This window comes from Berghia stephanieae, chromosome 10 (assembly GCF_034508935.2).
Source record: "Berghia stephanieae isolate SIO BIC M18660-M18661 chromosome 10, UCSD_Bste_1.3, whole genome shotgun sequence".
Classification (NCBI taxonomy): Eukaryota; Metazoa; Mollusca; class Gastropoda; order Nudibranchia; family Aeolidiidae; genus Berghia; species Berghia stephanieae.
Genome location: NC_088369.1, coordinates 37,936,247 through 37,959,191, shown reverse-complemented (window position 1 = coordinate 37,959,191; position 22,945 = coordinate 37,936,247). Strand labels below are relative to the sequence as shown.

At 37.8% G+C, this 22,945-nt stretch overlaps 1 protein-coding gene across 1 annotated transcript; it reads right to left on the bottom strand.

Annotated features, from left to right (window-relative positions):
• Nucleotides 1-10,882: 10,882 nt before the first annotated feature.
• On the bottom strand, nucleotides 10,883-13,742 carry LOC144980658 (uncharacterized). Its single transcript, XM_078928336.1, has 2 exons — nucleotides 12,945-13,742; nucleotides 10,883-11,044 (listed from the first exon to the last, which is right to left on the bottom strand). Exons 1-2 carry the CDS (start codon nucleotides 13,740-13,742, stop codon nucleotides 10,883-10,885), a joined length of 960 nt encoding a protein of 319 aa, XP_078784462.1.
• Between the last annotated feature and the right edge of the window lie 9,203 nt (nucleotides 13,743-22,945).

Here is a 22,945-nt window from a genome sequence, read left to right as displayed (position 1 = left end):
TTATTAACCTGTCTAATCATTACACTGGTATGATAAACATGATTTATTGCTTTTGTTCTCTCACTCTGACGCAAAACGATGTATTATTTTACAAAATGGTGTGCAAAAATATCTACCGTATTATGAATGAAAACACTTTTTTAAAAAACATTTAGCTAGAAAACTAGTCCTTCAAATATCAACGATTAAAATGGCCATTATTTAGTCCAAAAAATCAAAATTCTGGAACTGCAAAGAAGTCCCAAGTTTCAGAGTCTTTAACAAATTGGGGGTCATTTTAATCAATGGATAGTTGAAGAACGAGTTTTATGGCCAAAATATTTGTTGGAGTTTGTTATTTTTTTCAGCGTACGGCAGTATTGAGAGAAACATTATATTCATAACACAATATCTAGACTATACCCATTCTGTTTTAACAAAGATTTTAATATAGCATTTCATATTTTTGCAAAAAATGTATTTTACTTAGAATATATACCAAAGAAGCTAACTCTCAACTTGTTAAAAATTCTGAAATTTAGCAGTTCTTCGAAGTTTCAGGTTTAAAATTTTTTGAACGGTTAGAGGGTGATCTGAATTCGAGAAGTCTTCGATAATTGAAGTATAAATTTTCTGGCCAATATGAAGATATTTGTTTTGTCAAAGTGCCAAAATGTTATTCTGTCTGAAAATTAATTGAGAGATACCTACCATATTGTGAAAAAAAAATTAATTTTTCAATGATTTATGAGGGAAACATTGCGCATTTCAAGTGGGACAATTAGTCATTTATATATAAATAAATTTATATATATATATATATATATATATATATATATATATATATATATACTGAGAACACTCCGGAAGAAACACAATAATATTATTATAACGGAATAACGGACTTTTGATTTAAAGTCGGGAAAAGAAAAGGAGATAATTTTAATACAATGACGGAGTATTAATTATTGTGAAAGACAGATGTCTTTTAAAAAATGTTATTACGGAAGAATAACAAACTAGCGGGTGGTTGGATGGGAGCATCACCCTTGAATCATATACCTATGATGTTCGCATGGGTGTACGATCCGATAGTGATGTCGTTTCTTCTTCGCTTTACTAGCCTATCCTGCTTCTTTGGTTTGTGATTGTATTTTTGACAGGGGATATTTTTTTTCCTGTAAATCCTCTGCCTGTTTGTTCTTGGTTATTTATAATTTAGCTTATGATATCTTTAGGTTATGATTTTGATTGACATTTGTACTATTTTTGTTGGATTGCTTGTTTTTTTGTTTCAGCGGTCTCTCATATAACCTCAATTGTGTTGGAAGAGACCTAAAGCAACAAACAAACAAAAAACAAACAAAAAAATAACAAACTATTGAAAATGCATTATCATTAGTGCGGGGCGGTCCTTGGCAAGCTTAAGGACCACGGTCCTACGGTCCTTGGGAAATGAAGACCGCAAGGACCGGTCTCTAGACCGGTCCGTTCATTCTTGAACCGTTAAAGACCGCTACACGATGAAAACCGTGGCCTACAGGAGTAAAACACACGGAGTAGTCACACTCATTTCAAATTGTAACCTAATTAGAGAAGAGGGGTGATGCCTTCTTTATTTGCTCACCGTACTTCATTGTTACTTCGATAATTTAATAAAATTTGAAATTTATCCCCATTAACGGAGATAATGGCATCGCCCAAGGCGTTGATCGAGTTGTTCGTGGCGTTGATACACACACGCAACTCCTACCCCCCCCCCTCCCCCCCCCCCACACACACACACAATTAGAGGGCAGCGAGCATTGAAGAGTAAGAGAGAGACGTGAAGTTATAATAAGAGGGGGTGGATGAGGTGATAAGAGGGGTCGATGGTGACTTTTCGCCAGATCTAACAAACTCAGCTACCCATTCATTGCTGAGTAGACAGGGATTCAGAAAAAAATCGACTGCACCCGGGATCGATCTCTGGCCCTTTGCGTATAAAGAGAGTGCTCTATCAACTGAGCTATCGGGGTCCCCAAATATTCTATTGGACCTTTTAAAAATACAGACGTTATAACTGGTTTTTTTTGGACGGAAGAAACTAATGAAACTCATATTACTTGATTAGTTAAAACACCAAACGAAATTTTAATATTATTGTATTATTTTAAATGACAACAATGCGATAGAAAGGAGTGGCGACAAGAGATGGACAAAAGAAAACAAAAAATCAGACTTGCAACTTGCTAGGTTCGACACACACACACACACACACACACACACACATCTTTAGTAGTCACATACATTTCAAACAATAACCCATTAGAGAAGAGGGGTCATGCCTTCATCATAGATCATTGTCATTGCGATCATTATGGTGTAGTAAATTTTGAAATTTACCCCGTATAATGGAATCGTCCAAGGCGTGCGCCTCCTGTTCCCCCATCTCACACACGAAAGGGCGGTTTGCGGAGTGGAGGGAGGTGGTCGTCTGCCTCTATGGTCGTCTGTGTCGTTTAGTGTATGGCAAAGGGGGGTGGGTGCGATTAATTAAGTGGGATGGGTGGTGATTGGTGGAAGATAGGCAAAGGACCGAGGCAACGAATCGCTGGGGAAGTAGTATGGCGCGAGACCGTTGAAAGGTGATAAGAAGTGAGGACCGCCGGCGGTCTTCCTCTTTGGGACTGGACCACGGTTCACAGCTAAAAGACCGTGGGACCGGTCCTCGGTCCGGTCCTCAGCGCGGCACTAATTATCATGTCATGTGAGCTGATATTAATTGTGACACAAGCGGTTACTTCGTTAAGAATCAGCGAATTATAAGTAACTCATATGGTAAAATGTTGTAAATGCATACTGGGTAAATAAGCGCAATGATGTAAGACGCGGTAATTATGTGTACACGGTTTAAATTACGCGAAGCAGGAATGAGGCGTTCGGTTATTTTATTTTGCGTTTGATTAAAGCGCATGGTTTAACAGTATGAAATGACGCAGAAGGCGGAGAAGTTTTATAAATATATGGCGAGGTTAAAGCGGACAATTTTATCAATACTATATTATTATGAAGCGCGAGATTAAGTCGCAATGAGTTATATGAATATTATAATAAGCCTAGAGCAAAGGTACGAGGTACTGAATTTTTATTGAGCAGAGTGTGTATTGTTTCTGCGAATATTTTCGTCATCATATTTTTCTCCTTTCGATTTGCTTATAACTGTTGTTATTGTAGTAAAGATTTATCTATATTTATTAAAATAAAGTGGATAAGGACTTGCACATAGCGTGAGTTTAATTTAACATTTATATCATAAAATGTTTAACTTAGTCGAAGAAAAAGATGTGTTCAATTGATCAGAATTAATCTTAAGTGTGTAATTAGTCAGCAATTAGTTGAAATGGTAGGAAGTACTACGATAACACAAATAATATTGATAACATAAACAAAATCATATTACGAGATTAAATTAGGGAATTTTCTAAAGGGAATGATTCGATTTAACCAAAGGCAGAAGTAGTGTCTGCAGTAAAACATGATACACACATCAAAAAGTTGACACTTGCGAACATCGGTCATAACGGAAACGCTGATGACAACGTCAAAACAAGACACACATAGTGAATCGGAATTGACTGAAACGCTGATAGCGGCTACAACGACAGAGTCAACTCAAACTCAACCACAACAGAAATCGGAAATGTCCTAATCTCTTTGGTATATACACGAATACCTTGAAATGAAGTAATAATCTTAACAAAACTACGCCATGGATATGTAAGAATAAACACAATCTACAAACTACGATATGCAATCTACAATTTATCATTTACAAATTACAGCAACCTCGATTACAACGTATTGTGGCGATCTCCGTTTCCTACGAACTACGAAGACTTACCACATACTGCGGACTGCAAGACTACTCTACACGTCAGATCAGACAAAAACGTAAACACGAGAGAACCCATTAAATTTATAAAATTCACTACACATTGCTTTCATTGTTTGTTGTTTCCAGTAAAGTAGATGCTACATTGGTGACCCCGACTTAAAACAACTTAAGAGATAGGTATATATTATTATTATTACTATTTACAAGTTCAACTCTTCACAAGAACATAATAATAATAAACATGTCTATCGACGCCGTAGCATTGAAATTGCCCACATTCTGGACCACTTGTCCTTCAGCGTGGTTTGCACAAAGCGAGGCACAATTTGCCTTACGTGATATAGCAAGCGATGAAACAAAGTACTACTTTGTAGTGGCTGCCTTAGACTCAGACACAGCAACTAGAGCCCTTGCCATTCTATCATCACCACCCAAGGAAGGTAAATATGAAATACTGAAAAACTTCCTGCTGTCTGCGTTCGGCCTTTCGGAAACAGAGAGAGCGGAATCTCTAATCAACACGAATGGTTTGGGCGACTTAAAGCCATCTGAGTTAATGGACAGGATGTTGGTGCTCCTCGGCAAACACAAGCCCTGTCTGCTCTTCAGACAGTTATTCTTAAGACAACTTCCAGCAAACATCAGACTTCCATTAGCAAACTCGTCCAACCTGGATGATTACAGGGCACTTGCCAGAGAAGCTGACAATTTTTTCTACGCTGCTCACTCAAACTCTAACTCCTTTTCAATTTCTCATACTACTTATGAAGTTGACACACAGTGAAATAGATTCCCTCTGCTGGTACCATCAACGGTTTGGTTCAAATGCCCGTCGATGAGCACAAACATGCAAACTCTTCAATTCATTCAAGAAAAACAAGGAAAACCAGGGAAACGCCAAGCCGAGAAAACAGTAAATTCTGCTGTCGACCCGGATTCTTACTCAGCCAACGCGCCCACATCAAAAAACCTCCAACTCATCGTCTTCGATGAAAATTCAAACCGACGCCGCCTCTGCATCAGACAAAAGCTTGGGTTCCTCTGATCTCGCATTACAAGCTGCTAATGGTTCTACAATAAAAACATACGGATGCTTTGAAACTAACATACGTATTGGATCGCGTTCATTCAATGCACGACTTATCAAAGCTGATGTCAAGCGTCCCCTACTTGGAGCAGATTTTCTACGTCATCATAATCTGCTTGTGGATATTCGTGGTCGACGCCTTATCGACGCTGAAACGTTTTCGCACGTACCTTGTTCAGTAAGTTCAGTTTGCGCAAACGCCGAACTCTCACCTCTCGAGCCGAACTGCAATACATTCAGAAAATTATTGAATAACTATCCAGTACTACTTCAACCAACATTTTCAACGGCAACTGTGAAACATGGCGTGCAACATTTCATCACAACCAAAGGTCGCCCAGTATTCGCACGTGCTCGTCGCCTGGCTCCAGAAAAACTCTTGTGTGCAAAAAAGGAATTTTTGGAAATGGAGAAAATGGGCATAATTCAAAAATCAAAGAGCCCTTGGGCTTCCCCATTACACATGGTCCCCAAGGCTGATGGCACAATGCGTCCCTGCGGAGATTTTCGTCGACTTAACGATGCTACTATACCAGATCGATATCCTGTACCACACATTCATGATTTTACAGCAAACTTAGACGGTAAGATCATCTTCTCGAAGATCGACCTTGTCAGAGGATACCACCAAATTCCAGTCGCTCCAGAAGACGTCCCAAAAACGGCAGTGATAACCCCTTTCGGCCTTTGGGAGTTCTTAAGAATGCCATTTGGATTAAAAGATGCAGCACAAGCATTCCAACGTTTAATGGACTCCATTTTACAAGATTTAGACTGCGTCTTTTGTTATTTAGACGACATTCTGGTTGCAAGTTCAACTGAGGCAGAACACATGGAACATCTCAAAATCGTATTCGAAAGACTTAGAAACCAAGGCCTCGTTATCCGTCTTGAGAAATGTCTTTTCGGTGTGAGATCTCTTAACTTCCTTGGCCATCACATCTCGCATTCTGGATCTGTCCCAATGGCGACAAAAATTGAGGCTGTTGAACAATTTCCACAACCAAAAACCATCAATCACTTCAAGAGTTCCTCGGGATGTTGAATTTTTACCATCGTTTCATTCCGAGACTAGCTGAAATACTTCACCCCTATATAGTGCTTTGAAAGTCAAAAAACAACGTCAAGCACTTACGTGGACGCAAGAAATGTTGAAAGCCTTTACTGACGGTAAAAATGCACTAAGTAACGCTACAATGTTAGCCCATCCTTGCTTGAACTCACCCCTCGCTTTAACGTCTGACGCCTCCGACCAAGCTGTGGGCGCTGTCCTTGAACAACTTAATCATCAAGGTAATTGGGAACCATTGGCATTTTTCAGCAGGCAGTTACGTAAACCTGAACAGAAATACAGTACCTTTGATAGGGAGTTGCTTGGCATTCACTTAGCCATTCGTCATTTCCGTTTCATCATTGAAGGGAGACAATTCGCTATTTTTACTGACCATAAACCATTAATCCATGCCATGTCCAAATCAACTGAACCATGGTCAGCTCGTCAACAAAGGCACTTATCTGCCATATCCGAGTTCACAACTGACATCCGACACATTTCTGGAAAAAACAACACTGTCGCAGATTGTCTCTCAAGAGCAGTTACAAACTCAGTCTCAATTGGCATCGACTATCAAGCTATGGCGGAATCCGAAGAAAATAGCATTGACATACAGGCTTACAAAACTGCATTAACAAGCCTCAAAATCGTCAAAACATCCGTTGACTAGGGTCCAGAGTTAATTTGTGACATCTCAACCGGCTACCCAAGACCTATCGTTCCTACCGACTTCAGAAGACCGGTTTTCGAAATTATTCACAATATGAGTCATCCTGGAGTTAAGGCACAGTCAGACTTATCAGCAAGAAGTTTATCTGGCATGGTCTTAAGAAAGAAGTGTCAGCATGGGTTAAGCAATGTCACAACTGCCAATCTTCGAAAATTCAAAAACATATACGAGCACCGTTAGAAACATTCCATGTCCCAGGAAAGCGATTCTCACATATAAACATTGACCTCTTGGACCATTACCTCAGTCAAGGGGGTTCACCCATCTCCTTACTATAATTGACAGGAACACCCGATGGCCTGAGGCAATACCGTTACAAACCACAACAACAGCAAAGATTGGATCTCGCGGTTTGGTATTCCTGTTGATATAACTTCTGACAGGGGCTCACAATTTACATCCACGCTATGGAAACAGATGGCCAGTCAACTTGGTGTGCAGATTCATCACACAACTGCGTATCACCCTCAGTCCAACGGCATGATTGAACGGTTTCATCGGTCCTTGAAATCATCCCTCAAAGCTCGTCTAATAACTCCAAATTGGGTGGATGAGCTACCTTGGGTTCTGCTTGGTTTAAGAACTGCACCTAAGGATGATATCGGTCATTCTTCAGCTGAATTAGTATACGGAGAACCTTTAACAATCCCTGGAGAGTTTATACCTGACCATCCTTCAGACTTCCACGCTAAAGACTTTTTGGCAACCTTTCGGCAAAACGTGTCCCTTCATTCACCACGGCCAACACATCATCACGGCTATCATCAAACAAATTTACCCAAGAACTTGATGTCAGCAAAATATGTTTACATCCGTGTTGACACCCACCGAGGACCCCTTCAGAAGCCGTATACAGGTCCCTATGTTGTCATAACCCCTGGAGATAAACAATTCCTGATCGATGTTGGTGGCAAAGCAGAACGGATTTCGATCGACCGACTTAAAGCTGCATTTGTCGATTCTACGCAACCAGTTTCCCTTGCCACCCCACCTCGTCGTGGACGCCCACCAAATACGAACAGAAACATACAAAACTCCCGTACTGCTTCTGATGATACTAACGTAGTGCCTACTAAGAAGCTATCTCGCTCAGGACGTACCATTAAACGACCTCGGTACTACGAAGATGACTAGTCCGTGTTTGGGGGGGGGGCATGTGTGGTGATCTCCGTTTCCTACGAACTACGAAGACTTACCACATACTGCTGACGCAAGACTACTCTACACGTCAGATCAGACAAAAACGTAAACACGAGAGAACCCATTAAATTTATAAAATTCACTACACATTGCTTTCATTGTTTGTTGTTTCCAGTAAAGTAGATGCTACAGTATCTAATATATAAACTTGACACAATTTACAAAATAACATCTGTGTCAATAGAGATTTGTTCCACGACCCTTTATATTTACATTATTTATTGTACAATTCGATTACTTGTATTTACTTCTACAACAACAATGCCCAACAATGTACGTCGTAATTAATTACATAAACGTTCAAGATACGAATGTTTCTTTGTTGTTTTTTATTCTTACAAAATGATGTCCAATTGTGAACAATACTATTTCCTTCATATGCAGTGGTGAGCTTATTCAAATTCAAACTTATGTCAATAAAACAATGTGCAGCACCAATATCCACAACTTCGTATATAACGACAAACATAAACAGTGAATATTATAGTAAAGACTGATATTGCATCACTGTACAGATAAGGCTATATATGTATGTAAGACAATGCAGAAACTTGCCGCACGACTTTGAAAATGCAACAGTGAGCAATTTCATGGGATTTACTATCGTATGATATTGGACAACCTGCGTTCAGATAACAAAAATATAGTTGACCTTACTCGACCCTACTACAGACACCTACAAGAATACGTCATTATCGGTCTTGGACTTACATCGTCTATCTAGGTACCTGGTGTGTACTCACATGCCACCTCATCAAAACGTGATATCAATGTAGAACAGATTATCTTTTAAACAGTCTCTGGCTGACATACTCAAACACACAGACAATTAGGCCACTAGGCAATACGAACTCTCTATCATCACATGGCTGAGTTCACAAATTTCTTTTGACCAGCCGGATCAGTCAAATTTCATTTAATTCAAGATATCGCACACTGTTAATATTTGAATTTGTACAATTTCATCTACAATGGGATGCAACGTATACACACACACACACACACACACACACACACACACACACATATCAACGAGAAGAATCGACCCAGTTGCCGGAAATGATTGGATTACAGCAACGTCACAAGACCAAGAACCAACGTTTTAATGTAACCTTTTTTTCATCGGTTACATTGGCTGGATTCTGATATCCACCACCCAACAGGTCAAGCATACTTTTGCTACATGTAGAGTCTTTTTCGTCCCAATACAAAAGACTAGAACAAATACAACACATTAGTCACAAGATGTTGGTCACTTTAGTAACAGCCCACAATCAAATATTGTGTTAGATTTTACTTAGTTATTTAAATTATATCAAATGTGAAAACGTCGGATAGACTAATGGCTGATTATTTATTAAACACTAAATATTTTGAATGTGAATTATTGGTGATAATTCGAAGACATTGAAAACAGTATAAGTTATATCAATTAACAACGGTTATGGTGAATTTATGACACTTGGGCTATTTAGTGACCACAACACACACAAAAATGCAACGCGTAGATGCAAACACTTTAACTCTTATAGTTGATAATCTTTTTATGGCATGAAAACTCATTCTAAATGTAGACAATGACCTAATACTAACAATTACTGGCAATGTTACAGGATGAATCATTCTCAAGATGAACTGATTACAGAGAAACGTGTTACCTCTGCTGGATGACCATAAAGTAAAATTTGACTTCACTTAAGTTGTAAACTACATCCTGTTGACTTTAAAAGATTAAAAATTGAAACATCAACAATGAACAATTAATGATAATGAATTCAACTTGAATTTTAATGATAATGATATTATTATGATTTATTTATAAATACGTTCTTCATTACTAATTGAATTATAATCCTTCGTATATGGATTTAGATGTCTAAAATATATTATTTGTACCACATGTTATAAGTCGGACTTAATGTAATTATATTGTTTAAATGGAATCATATACGAAAAGGAAATACAAGGCAATGGTTTTGATATGACAGTAAATGATACATACATGTCGTACAGAGTTGAAATTGAGATTGAATAAGACAACGTGAGTATATCACATATGGGATTTGAACCATCCTTTCTCAAGCAAGAATATTTATATGTGATGGAATATGATGAGAATTAAACACTTTTATTGTAATTAAGATGGACTTTAAGGTGAAAAGATCATTTTTTAAAAATCACTTTTAATTAATTGATATCTTACTGTTCATGTTGTAATACTGAGGTGTTGATCCGTTATACTTCCGGATGGCAATGTTGTGAGCTTCTTAGCCAAGCGCATACCACCTAGACTGCTATTGAGTTTATTGTTATTACACCTAGTAACGGATAACACCACCCATTGGGGATTTACTTGACTTATGCCTCTTGGTTCCTGGCGGAGCATAGGGCCTCAACGGCACTCTTCTGTCCTTGGCACAGAACTTTGCCTCACTCCAGGTAAATCTTGGTGAAGGGTTCTCCTCCACGTCTGTGTTGGACGACCTTTTTTCAAGGGTGTTATTGGGCTAAGAGGGGTCGTCAGCTCTGCAGCTCCCTAGTGGGTTTGGCCGTAGCGCGTCATCATTTTCCTGGTTGGAGCCCCTGGTCCCCCAAGAACTGAATTTATGGTTTTATTGCTGTTGTAGGTTTCAGTAACTCGCTTTTTTTAACTGGACGGGTAGTTGACCCACGCATAACCCCCTGACTTGGAGGACCAGGATTAATTTTGGAGATTCACTCCTAGATTGGTTACTCTCCCGAGTTAGTGAGCCCAGTCTACCCATGGTTTTCTGTTGGAGTTTCCTTCCCTTAGACGATTGTCTTCCGTGACTAATGAGCTCCATCTTCCCAGGTTTGAAATCAGAATTTTTCCTTCTCATAGGTGAATTGTCTCAGTCGAGACTAATGAGCTCCACCTACCCAGGTTTGGAATCAGAGTTTTCCCTCTCCTAGATGACTTGTCTCCTCATGTGACTAATGAGCTCCAACGACCCTGTGAATCCTTTGGTCTGGCTCCTCCCCCACGGACCTGTTCGGCTTGGTTAGACCTGCCAGGGCACACGAAGTCCCCGCCGTCATAGCTCCATGGGTTCGTTGCAAGCACACAAGCTCCCCCGCCACGACAAGGCAGACCCACTTGGGGAAGGGAAATTAATGTTTTAGATGACTTCAAAAGAAAAATAAGACAACTCTAAGCTGCTCATCTTCCCATCTCCCATCGTTGGTATCATTTTGACGTTGTATTTATCTTGAATGTTCACAGTCTGATTTACACAATTTAGTGAGAACTACTCATAAAAGTGGCTTGCTGAAAACAACAGCAAGTACCTAAGTGTGGTCAATTTTGTTCTATCTATAGATGCTATGCCCTTGGCAAAGAATCTCACAACATTGCCATCCGAAAATTTACGGACAACACGCAAAAGTATGCGTAACCTTGAATTTGTATAGTCTGGTTAATACGGTTTAATGATAATTCCTCATAAACATGGATGGCAAACAACAATAACAAAGACCTATGTGACGTCAATTTTCTTCTATCTTTAAACGCTTAAGGTCACACATAGTTCTGTGTTTGGTAAGTCATATCCAGCTGGTGGATGTTGTATGTATGTTACATGTTACCTAAGCCAAATACATCACTTTACTTGTACAATAATGGTAGGATTAGAACGTGTGAGTATTTTGCTTAAATAATGATGATGATGGTGATGATGATGATGATGATGATGATGATGATCATCATCATCATCATCATCATCATCATCATCATCATTGTTATGGTGTATTATTGAGTTATTTCCCTTTGCAATTATATTGCCAATATTCTATTTCCATGAATAATACAATGAATTACATTTATTTACTTAATAATAATGTCACAATTGAATATATTTTAATAATACATTATACTCTTATCATTAATTAACTACACTTGTACAATGACGTTATATTACATAACGTATATTCCTGTTTATGTATATTTCTATACTACCTTGTTTCATATGACTAAGTCTCTGATATATGATTTATAGAGCTTGAATAAACAACTTGTTGACTGGCCACCAATGAATTTCTTCCCTGTCAGTCTCTGTATGCATTGCCTTTGCTGCATAACAATCATCATCATCCTCATCATCATCATCATCATCATCATTATCATCATCTTCATTGTCGTCGTCATCGTCATCATCATCATCATCATCATCTTCATCATTATCATCATCGTCATCATCATCCGTTTTCTGAGTTATCAAGGGGTAAAATCAGTAGCGATTGTAACCACGAAGGCAAACACATTACATAAAACTGGAAACAAAAACAAATAATTCCAGCCGAGTTGCAGGAGAATTTCCTCCAAAACAAGTGGTAAAAAAATGTCGAGAATGATTGTCGGTGTGAAAAGGATTCCCAAGTTTGAGGTGAAGTATGCCTTTCCAAACAGTTTAGTAATCGCGGGGCTGAGAGAGGAGTAAACAGCTTCAATCATGCCTGTATAAAGAACTGTGAGTATGGAGAAACCCTAGGCGTCGAGCCGTGGAAGGAAGGAATAGAGAGATCCGACAAATGTTAGGATGATGCTGTAGATGACGAATGAATTCTTGATGTTGAAATGATCTAGCAAGACGCCTGCAGTTATTGATGAGATGAGCATTGCGATGGAATTGCATGTGCCTAATCTGGTCAAGAAGAAGTCGTCTTGTATCCAAAGTTGTCCGAAGTCTTTGTAGTAATTGTTGATTGTGATGAAGTTTGTTTGGGTGGTGATGGCAATAAGGGACAACGTATAGAATTTAGTTGTGTTTATCATTTGACGTGGGCTTAAGTTGAGTGACTGGTTTGTTGGTAGTTGGTTGTTTGTGTCAGGTATAGCTGTTGATGAAAATGAAGAAGATGTCAATTCTGATGGTAATGGTGATGATGATGTTGATGATAATGACGTTGATGACTTTAGAGGCGAATGTGCTATGGAATTCGATGACATCAACAAATATTTTGTATTTGGTGATGAATACTGATCTGACGACGAGCCAACTTCACTCTTTTTCCATGGCGAATCGACAACTCCTGTGTTTTTGTTACGAGATTCAACATCCTGCACACAACTTCCATACTCATCATTATTAAAGATTTTCTCTTCCTCCTTTTCCTCCTCCTTTTCCGCCTCCTCCGTCGCTTTGTTCCTAACTAAAATAAATCCGAATATCTGGAGAATTGTAGATAATGTTCCCAAAATGAGAAAAACCCACGGTACTTTGTCCAGAACATCCTTCTGTGAGAAATAGAGTTCGGATACCACTTGTCTATCCGGGATTTTATTTTCAGGGTTTACGTACAACGTAACAAAGATATTTGTGAGTATCCCTCCAATGAATCTCCCAGATCTGGCAATACCAATAGAAGTTCCAACATCGTCTCCAGCCCAATTTATAACAAGTTGAATTCCTGCAAGGTACATCAGCCCATGACCGAAACCACTAAAAAATCCAAATGTAAAAACCATCCAAAAGTTTGATTGTTGAATGGATAAGTAGGTCAAGAAATAACTCGCACTCGAGAGGGCAATTCCAGATACAATAATTGGTCTCGGTCCAGTGCGCCTTATTAAAAATCCGACAAACAAACCAACTGTATTGGTACTTCCGAACTTCAAGCTCATGAGCCAGGGACCTTCGGCCTCGGGGGCCATTCCAGTGTAGTATGTCAAGTATGATTTACAGTAAACGTACACATTGCCCCAGACAAACAAGTGTCCGAGAGGGAAAAGGAGCAAGAAACATCCTATCGTGGTGCACCATTTGTTGAAAGCATGAAGAGATTTCTTCGACGTCATGATTGGACTTAATTCAAAGCAATTCTTAGGTCAAAACGGGCTTGGTACGAAATATAATAGAATAATATTTCAAATGTGACCAATACCTCTAATTGGTTTCATGATGAATGGAACCTGATGCCTTTTATTATATAATATGTATAATATATATATAATATATTATATTGTATAATATGAGAATTTGGTTGGGTTTGTGAGTTTCTTTAAGTGACAAATAAAATGAAGCGTCATATTTCTTATAATTTCAAGTTTTACTTCACTTTTCATTATCAATTTTTTTGTCCTACAGAATAACGGTTTGAGAAGAAGAGTCAAATTTTAGATGTCAGGCTCATTAATAAATACACGTTGGTCTTGGCCATAGTTTTGTTTAACAGAAAGTCCAGCAAATGTCTTTTTTGTTTCCAACCAAATCACATAAATACTCTTAAAGTCAGATAGCCACAGTGCAAACGATATAACAACGCATTCTATTCTACATGTAGATATTTATACGTCTGATAAACAAACGCGACCATGGGCTTGAATTGACATTGTTGTAATGGAGTTTCTTTTCTATTGATTGTTACAAGAGTATCCAGTTAGAACAATGGGACCAAAACAGCTTAGGTTATCAGGCCTGTCAATAAATACACTTTGGTTTGAGGATATTACAATACAATCCGAGATCATAACAATTTGAATTCTTAGACATATAAACAAGTCCATGTTGGTTTGATGATGTTTCTATAACAACTGACACTGTGTCAATTTGAATTGTCAAACGTATTTATGCCCACACGTTAGTTTGAAAGTATTTCCGTATACAATTGTGAGGCCTGAAATCTTCGGGCTTATTAATCTAATTATTACACTGGTATGATAAACATATTTTGCTTTTGTTCCCTCACTCTGACATATACGATGTATTAATTCAGAAAACTGCCGTATTATGAATAAAAACAATTTTTAAAAACCATTTGGTCAGAAAATGGCCATTATCTATTCATAAAAAAATCAAAAGTCTGAAACTGCAAAGAAGTCCCAAGTTACAGAGTCTTTAACGATTTGGGAGTCATTTTAATCAATGGATAGTTGAAGAACGAGTTTATGGCCAAAATGTTTGTTGGAGTTTGCTTGTTTCTTTTCCGGGTACGGCAGTATCGAGAGAAACATTCCATTCATGAAACAATATCTACACCCATTCTTTTCTGACAAAGATTTTAATGTAGCATTTCATAATTTTGCCAAAATTTTATTTTACTTAGAATATGAACAAACGATACTAACTCTCGATTAGTTAAAAATTCTAAAACTTAGCAGTTCTTTGAAGTTTCAGACATTTTTGACAAGTTAGGGGGAGATCTGAATTCGAGAAGTCTTCGATAATTGAAGTATAAGTTTTCTGGCCAATATGAAGACAATTGTTTTGTCAGTGTGCTAAAGTGTCATTCTGTCTGAAAATTAATTGAGAGAAACCTATCATATTCTGAAAAAAAAAATTCAATGTTTTATGAGGGTAACATTGTGTATTTCAAGTGGGACAATGAGTAATATATATATATATATATATATATATATATATATATATATATATATATATGTATATATATATGTATATATGTATATATATATATGTATGTATATATTTATATATATATACATATATATATAGACGGACTTTTAGATCTCATTCAAAGTGTGCAGTTCAAAAACAAAAATAACAACTTCCAAAACCAACTGACTAACGATGTGAAGAAAATAAACAAAGAAAAACAACTTCTGATACCAGCCGACAAATCCAACAACTATTATAAAATGACACCTGAGGAATATGATAAAATGACACACAAACAAATCAACAAAGACTATAAGAAAGACAGAACACATAGAACCGAAGAGATCACAAAAGAAGATAAGAAATAAGCGAACAGACTTGACCTTAGCGATCGAATCGATATAGCACCAAGAAGAGAAGCGTTCATCACATTAAAAGATCACAAGCCTGACTTCAAAAATAATCCTAAATGTAGACTAATAAATCCATACAAATCTGAAATTGGAAAAATCAGCAAAAAGATATTAGAAAAAATAAATAAAAACGTCAAAGAAGCAACTAAATTCAACCAGTGGAAAAACACCGATGAAGTCATTGAATGGTTCAAAAATATCCAAAACAAAGAAAACTGCACCTTCATCTCTTTCGACATTTGCGATTTTTACCCCTCCATCACTCCAGACTTACTAAACAAAGCATTGGAATTCGCAGCAAAATACACCAACATCACAGAAGAGGAAAAACACATCATCAAACACACCAAGCACAGCACACTATACTACGACAACACACCGTGGACAAAGCGACACAATGATTTCGACGTAACAATGGGTTCGTTCGACGGTGCTGAAACATGCGAACTGGTCGGACTCTACATCCTGTCACAACTACAACATACACACACATACATCGGCCTCTATAGAGATGACGGACTCGCTATAACCAACAGACGACCAAGAGCGAACGAAAACATCAAAAAACAAATCTGTAAAATATTCCAAAACAACAATTTAAAAATCACGATAGAAGCAAACAAAAAAACAGTTGATTTCCTCGACATCACATTCGACATAAAATCCAATTCATTCCAACCGTTCAGAAAACCAAACAACACCATTAGCTACATTAATAAAAACAGCAACCACCCCCGTCCCGTCATTGAAAACATACCAAAAAACATTGCACTGAGGGTGAGCAAACTTTCGGAAAACAGAGAGATATTCAACGTCGCAGCCACCCCCTACAAAGAAGCACTCACAAAAAGTGGATACAACACACCATTTGTATACACAGACGCCTCCCTCTCATGTAAACCCCAACACACAAGTGAAGAACATAAAACAAGAAAACGACACATAACTTGGTTCAACCCACCTTTCGACATAAACGTCAGCACAAACATAGGACAGCAGTTCCTGAAACTAATTGATACACACTTTCCAAAAAACCACAAGCTACATAAAATTATCAACAGGAATACCATAAAAATAAGTTACTCGTGTATGCGCAACATAGAACAAATAATTTCAAGCCACAACAAAAAAATATTAATAAACCACCGACAAGAGCAAAACCCACCCACTAGAAAATGCAACTGCAGAAATAAAGAACATTGCCCGCTAAACAAACAATGCTTAGAATCAAGTTTAATTTACCAAGCCACAGTCACAGAAACTAAAACAAACAAGCAAGAAAAATATGTAGGACTAACAGAAAATAATTTCAAAACAAGATACAACCTCCACACCTCAACATTTAGAAACACTAACAAAAAAACATCCACAAAACTCAGCGAACATATTTGGAAATTAAAAGACAACAAAATAGACCACAACATTTCATGGAAAATTTTATCTAAAGCAACAGGATACACACCAACATCAAAACAATGTAGCTTATGCCTGGAAGAAAAATATACCATAATCAAACAACCTCATGAAGCCACACTCAACATGAAAAATGAGATCTACGGAAAGTGTCCCCATCGGCGCAAATTCCTCTTAATTAACTTCAAACCGGAACCACTTCAAGAAACAACAACAGTCAACAAAACAACTCAGTCCTGAAGATGGCAAATTAAGCCTGAAACATCGATGTAGACTGCCCCAAACATTGTGGTAAATATTTTAAATAATATATATATATATATATATATATATATATATATATATATATATATATATATATATACATATATATAAACAGTTCAAGTATGATTGATTATTATTGACCTATACAACGTTATATCGAGCGTTGCTCTCGTCAGCAAATGGAAGTCAAAGTACATTGTTGTGTTTTTCGTATTTTTCTAGATTCGTGTTTATTGAGGTTCGTAATTACATAAAAGGTGTTTGTTTCTATGTCTGCATGAGGATGTTAGTTCGTTTCTTCTGTTGAGTGTTGCCATGTTCGGTTTTGTGATGATGAATAATTTTTCTTCTAAGTAGAGGTTGCAAATCTTAGGAGAGGGGGAGTACGACTGTGCTCTGGAGATGATTTTCCACGTGATGCTGTGTTGTATGTTTTTTTTCTTTGAGGTTCCAAATGTGTTCGCTTAGTGTAGTAGAATGTCGTTTGTGTATGTTTCTGAAGGAAGATTTGTGCAGGTTGTATCTGGTTTTGAATGAACACTCGGTGAGGCCAATGTATGTTTTTTGTTTTGGTGTGTCAGGTCGTGTAACTGTGGCTTGATAAATAACGTTTTGAGTCAGGCAATTGTTGTTTAGTGGGCATGTTGCCTGGGTCCTGCAGTTGCATTTTTTCTCTAGGTTGTTGTTGGGCTTAGCTGGCTGTTATAGTTTTCGTTTGTTGTTGGAGGAAATAATGTTCTGTATGTTTGGCATGCAGGTACATCCTATTTGATGGTGTTTTTGTTCATGATTGGGTGTAGAACGTGACCAGGAGGGAAGCATTTTTGTAGTAGATTGAAGAATTTGTTACCGATAGAAGTTGTCACATTCTTGCTGTAGGGTTGGTTGAACATTGTTATATGTCGTTTTCTTTGTCGTTTTTTTTTTTTTTGTTGGGGTGGTAATGGTCTCTTCCTCATATTTTAGTATATAATATATATACTGAGAAAACCCCGGAAGATACGCAAATTTCCTGATTTGGGTTATGTATGCAGTGCCTAGTGGTATAAACCATATCTTCTTGATCATTGACCAATTTAAATTTTCTTTCTTTTCTACTAGAGCCCAAGTTATGAATTTTTTTTCTAAATAAAATTTGTTGCTATGGGAAACACTGTAAACAAAAAAATATTTTAACCATTTTCCTTTTATTTCTTATTGATAAAATATGATTTTTACCAACAGATACTGCAAGTACATTTCTTTTCTTTTTAACAAGTGTATTTTTTTTTGGTTAAAGTTCAGATGCAAACATTCAGAATTTCTTCGTTCCGCAAAGAAATCGGACATCAAAAAACCAAAAAAATATTTTAACCATTTTCCTTTTTTTTCTTATTGATAAAATATGATTTTCACCAACAGATACTGCAAGTACATTTCTTTTCTTTTTAACAAGTGTATTTTTTTTATTAAAGTTCAGATGCAAACATTCAGAATTTCTTCGCTCCGCAAAGAAATCGGACATCAAAAAACCACGAAAAATATTTCTAATTTCTTTAGTTCTTTTCAAAGTCTAATAGTGTCAGCATTTTGTACTTTAATGCACGATCAGTCAAAACCAAAACGGTCCTCATTAATTATATGATCACCGACGCCTATAGCGACATTATTTTTATAACGGAAACATGGCTTGCCAACATTGGAGATGTCTCAAAGTAATAGACTCTTAACGAAATCGTGCCGATCGACAAACACGAACGGATCTAGCCTTCTCACGTGACCAAGAACGAGATCTGGATAGTGAGGGCTCTCAAGCGCTATGCAGCATCTGATCTAAGGTCACATGATAGGGGATAGCTTTGGTCCTGTGTTATCTATGGCTTGGGTTGCTGACAGCGACATCTAAATAGACGATGATTGCTGGCCAATCAGGCGTGTCTACCAGTCTGCGTTGTGGAGTTCGAGGAAAGGAGGAGGGGTTATGAGTTAGAGTTGTGTATCTACTAATTATGTAGCAAAAGTAGTAGTGGTTGTTGTAATCGTAGTGGTAGTGATAGTGGTGGTAGTAGTAGTAGTAGTAGTAGTAGTAGTAGTAGTAGTAGTAGTAGTAGTAGTAGTAATAGTAGTAGTAGTAGTAGTAGTAGTAGTAGTAGTAGTAGTAGTAGTAGTAGTATATAAACCTTCTCTCTCTCTCTCTCTCTCTATATATATATATATATATATATCCCTCTCTGTCTCTCTCTCTCCCTCCCCTCTCTCTCTCTCTCTCTCTCTCTCTCTCTCTCTCTCTCTTCCTCCTCCTCTTCTTCTTCTTCTTCTTCTTCTTCCCACTCCCTCTCTATATAATTATAAAGGGTTGCGAGAAAATACACAACAACAAAAAAAACAAAAACGATAAATTTTCTTTTTGTGACGGATGGTCATAATTTGACGACAGAATTAAATGTATTTTATTGCTTTAGATCATGTAAAACTGTGAATTTTGGTAAATGTTTACAATATGTTGTACTTCAAATCGTGGGAATTCAATTTGCTTTGAATACCTACTTGTAATGATAAAAATCAGAATTTTTAATGCTCCTATATTCTACGGAAGCATTCAGTTGAACTTCAAAAAACAAAAAGTCTGCTGTTGGCTTCAGCTGACAAGAAACGGAGAAGGAAAGAATGGAAACTACCTCAGGCCTCACCCTACCATGTGTTAGAGGAGGGGCAAGGTCAGTGTCATTCAATAGTAGATAATTGTGCATGTGGAGCTCTGCCCTAGATACGGAGAGAAAATTATAAATTGATTACGGGGGAAGGTGGTGGGGGGGGGGGGAGGGGGTTTGACCCACAAACGACAGAGTTGTTGGGCTTCGGGGAGACCATGATACGACATCAAAGAGAAAAGGCCGCTGGTACTTGGGTGGTGGAAATCACAGACAACTCCTGTGTTATCTATGGTGGAAGTGGTTGGGGGTGTGGAGTGGGTGGTAGTGACAATCAGCATGGGATGTATACAGGAGAGGTGATATCCCCCAACAAGTCATTGGACAGAACTTTCATTGCGTTATATCATATAAGCTCCGCCTCCTCTTTCTATTCCTTTGTGACGAGATTAGACGAGAGGACGCGAGAAAAAATTGATCACGTGTTCGTTCAGTCGATCGTTCGGTGTGGTTTGGTGTGCAACTATCTTCTTCTAGGTTCCATGCCTGGTCCAGGCTTCGGATACTCCATGAATTATCTCTCTCCATTCCTCCCTGTCTCTTGCTTTTTCAAACAGCTCTTGGATTGTTAGGTTGGTGAAGCCCTTCAGTTGGTCTATGAGTGTTTTTCTTTGTCTCCCCCGGGCGCGTTTACCAGGTATTTTTCCACAACTTGCCAGGTATTCATTCTTATCTTTCCTTACTATGTGTCCGAAAAAGGATAGTTGTCGATCCGCTATTAAGGGCATTAGTTTCCTTTGTTGGTATGTTTGTTTTAGCACTTCTTCGTTCGTTTTGTGTGCAGTATACGATATTCTCTGCATCCTTCTCAAACACCACATTTCAAAAGCTTCAATGGTCTTTTGTGTTTCTGCATTTGTAGTCCAGCTTTCGCATCCGTATAACAAGAATGGCCACACGTAGCACTTCAAGACTCGGAATCTAATCCCGAACGACATCTGTTTGTTTTTCAAAATGTTTCCGAGGTCCATGAAGGTCTGTTTGGTTTGAGTTATTCTTGCTCGTATGTCTCGGTTACATCTTCCATCTGTTGTCACTATTGAACCTAGGTATTTAAAACTTTCTACGTTGGTAAGTTGTTCGCCGTGAATCGTTATATTGCAGGTGTTGTTGTTTTCGGGGGTTTTCTGTATTACCATGCATTCCGTTTTGGTGATATTCACTTCCATTCCCTTGGCTTCACTATCTACTACCACTTTGTCAACAATCTTTTGAAGTTGGATTTCTGATGTTGCAACGAGTACCGTATCGTCTGCGTATCTTATATTATTTATGTTGTGACCTCCTACTTTTATTCCCTCCATATTAGTTATGCCCCTCATGATTGTTTCTTGATATAGATTAAACATATCTGGTGAGGCAACACACCCTTGACGGACTCCTTTCTTAATAGGAATGGAATTTCCTGTAGAGTTTCCGATTTTGATAGATGCCTGCTGGGTGCAGTATAATGTTTGCATGAGTCTGAGGTCTTTCTCATCAGCGCCAATGGAGTGCAGTTGTTTTAGTATTTCTTCGTGGCGTACTCTATCAAAAGCTTTTTTGTAGTCGACAAAACAGAGGTATAGTGGGGTCTGAACCTGTATAGCTCTTTCACTTAAAACACGGAGGAGGTATATTGCGTTCCTTGTCCCTCTGTCAGGTTGGAATCCATATTGTTCTTCTGCGATTTCGGGGTTAATCTTATTCCTTAGCCTGTTGATAATTATACGCAACAGTATTTTGTTGATGTGGCTTATTAAACTTATAGTTCTAAAATTTTCGCATCTGACTGCACCTGCTTTCTTTGGTATTGCTATGAAAATAGAGTTACAGAGATCTTCTGAAATTTTCCCAGTGTTGTATATATTGTTGAATAATATGTGAAGTTCATCAATTGCTAGATCTCCTAGGCTTTTTAATACCTCTACAGATATTTCATCAGGGCCTGTTGCTTTACCATCCCTCATTCGTTCCATGGCATGTTCAATTTCACTTTTGGTGATTTTTGGTCCGCTTAATGGTTCTTTGAATTTCAGTGGTGGTTCATTTCTATTCGGATCATTGTACAGTTCGCCTATGTATTCTACCCATCGGCTTTCTATATGTTGTTCTTCAAATAGCAGTTCCCCTTGTTTGTTCTGGATACAACTTCCTGCTGCTTTGCTTTTCCTTTTCCCTGATAGTTCTTTTATTCTTTGGTGAGCTTGTTGGGGGTTGGATTTGTATTCTCTTTCGATTTCGCAGCATTTCCAGTCTAGATAGTTCTCGTGTGCCTTGATGCATTTGGATTTAATGTGGTTGTTCAATGTTTGGTATTCTGCAGACCCTCTGTTGCATTTTCGTCTTTCTTCAAATAGGTTTAGAATTTCATTTGTCATCCATTCCTTTTTGCTGTTTATTTGAGCTATTGGTAAATGCTTTTCTTCAGTTGCTTTGACACACTTTTGGAATATATCAAATTGTTTTTCACATTTTTCGTTATCAGGTTCACTTTGGCTTTGTATCATGAGTACACTTTCAAATTCTTCTCTCATTTTTGTTTGTATGCCATTGTCTTTACATAACCTGTAATCCCTCTTTATTCTACCAGCTGTTCTCTGAATAGCTTTAAACTTTATCCTTACTGTACAAACAACTGGGACATGGTCACTGTCTACATCGGCGCCTGGGTAGGTTTTGCAATTTAATATGCCATTTCTGAATCCTGATGATACTGCTATAAAGTCTATCTGGTTCCTTGCTCTGTCCCCTGGTGATTGCCATGTCCAGGTTCTTCTTGGGTGCAACTATAACTTGGTAATAACTCTTAGTACTACATTCTTTTGTCTAATCATCCACAATCATCGGTGCAGAATTTCTCGACTCTTCGAAATTTTTTTCCAGAACTTTGAAAGCCTGATTGAG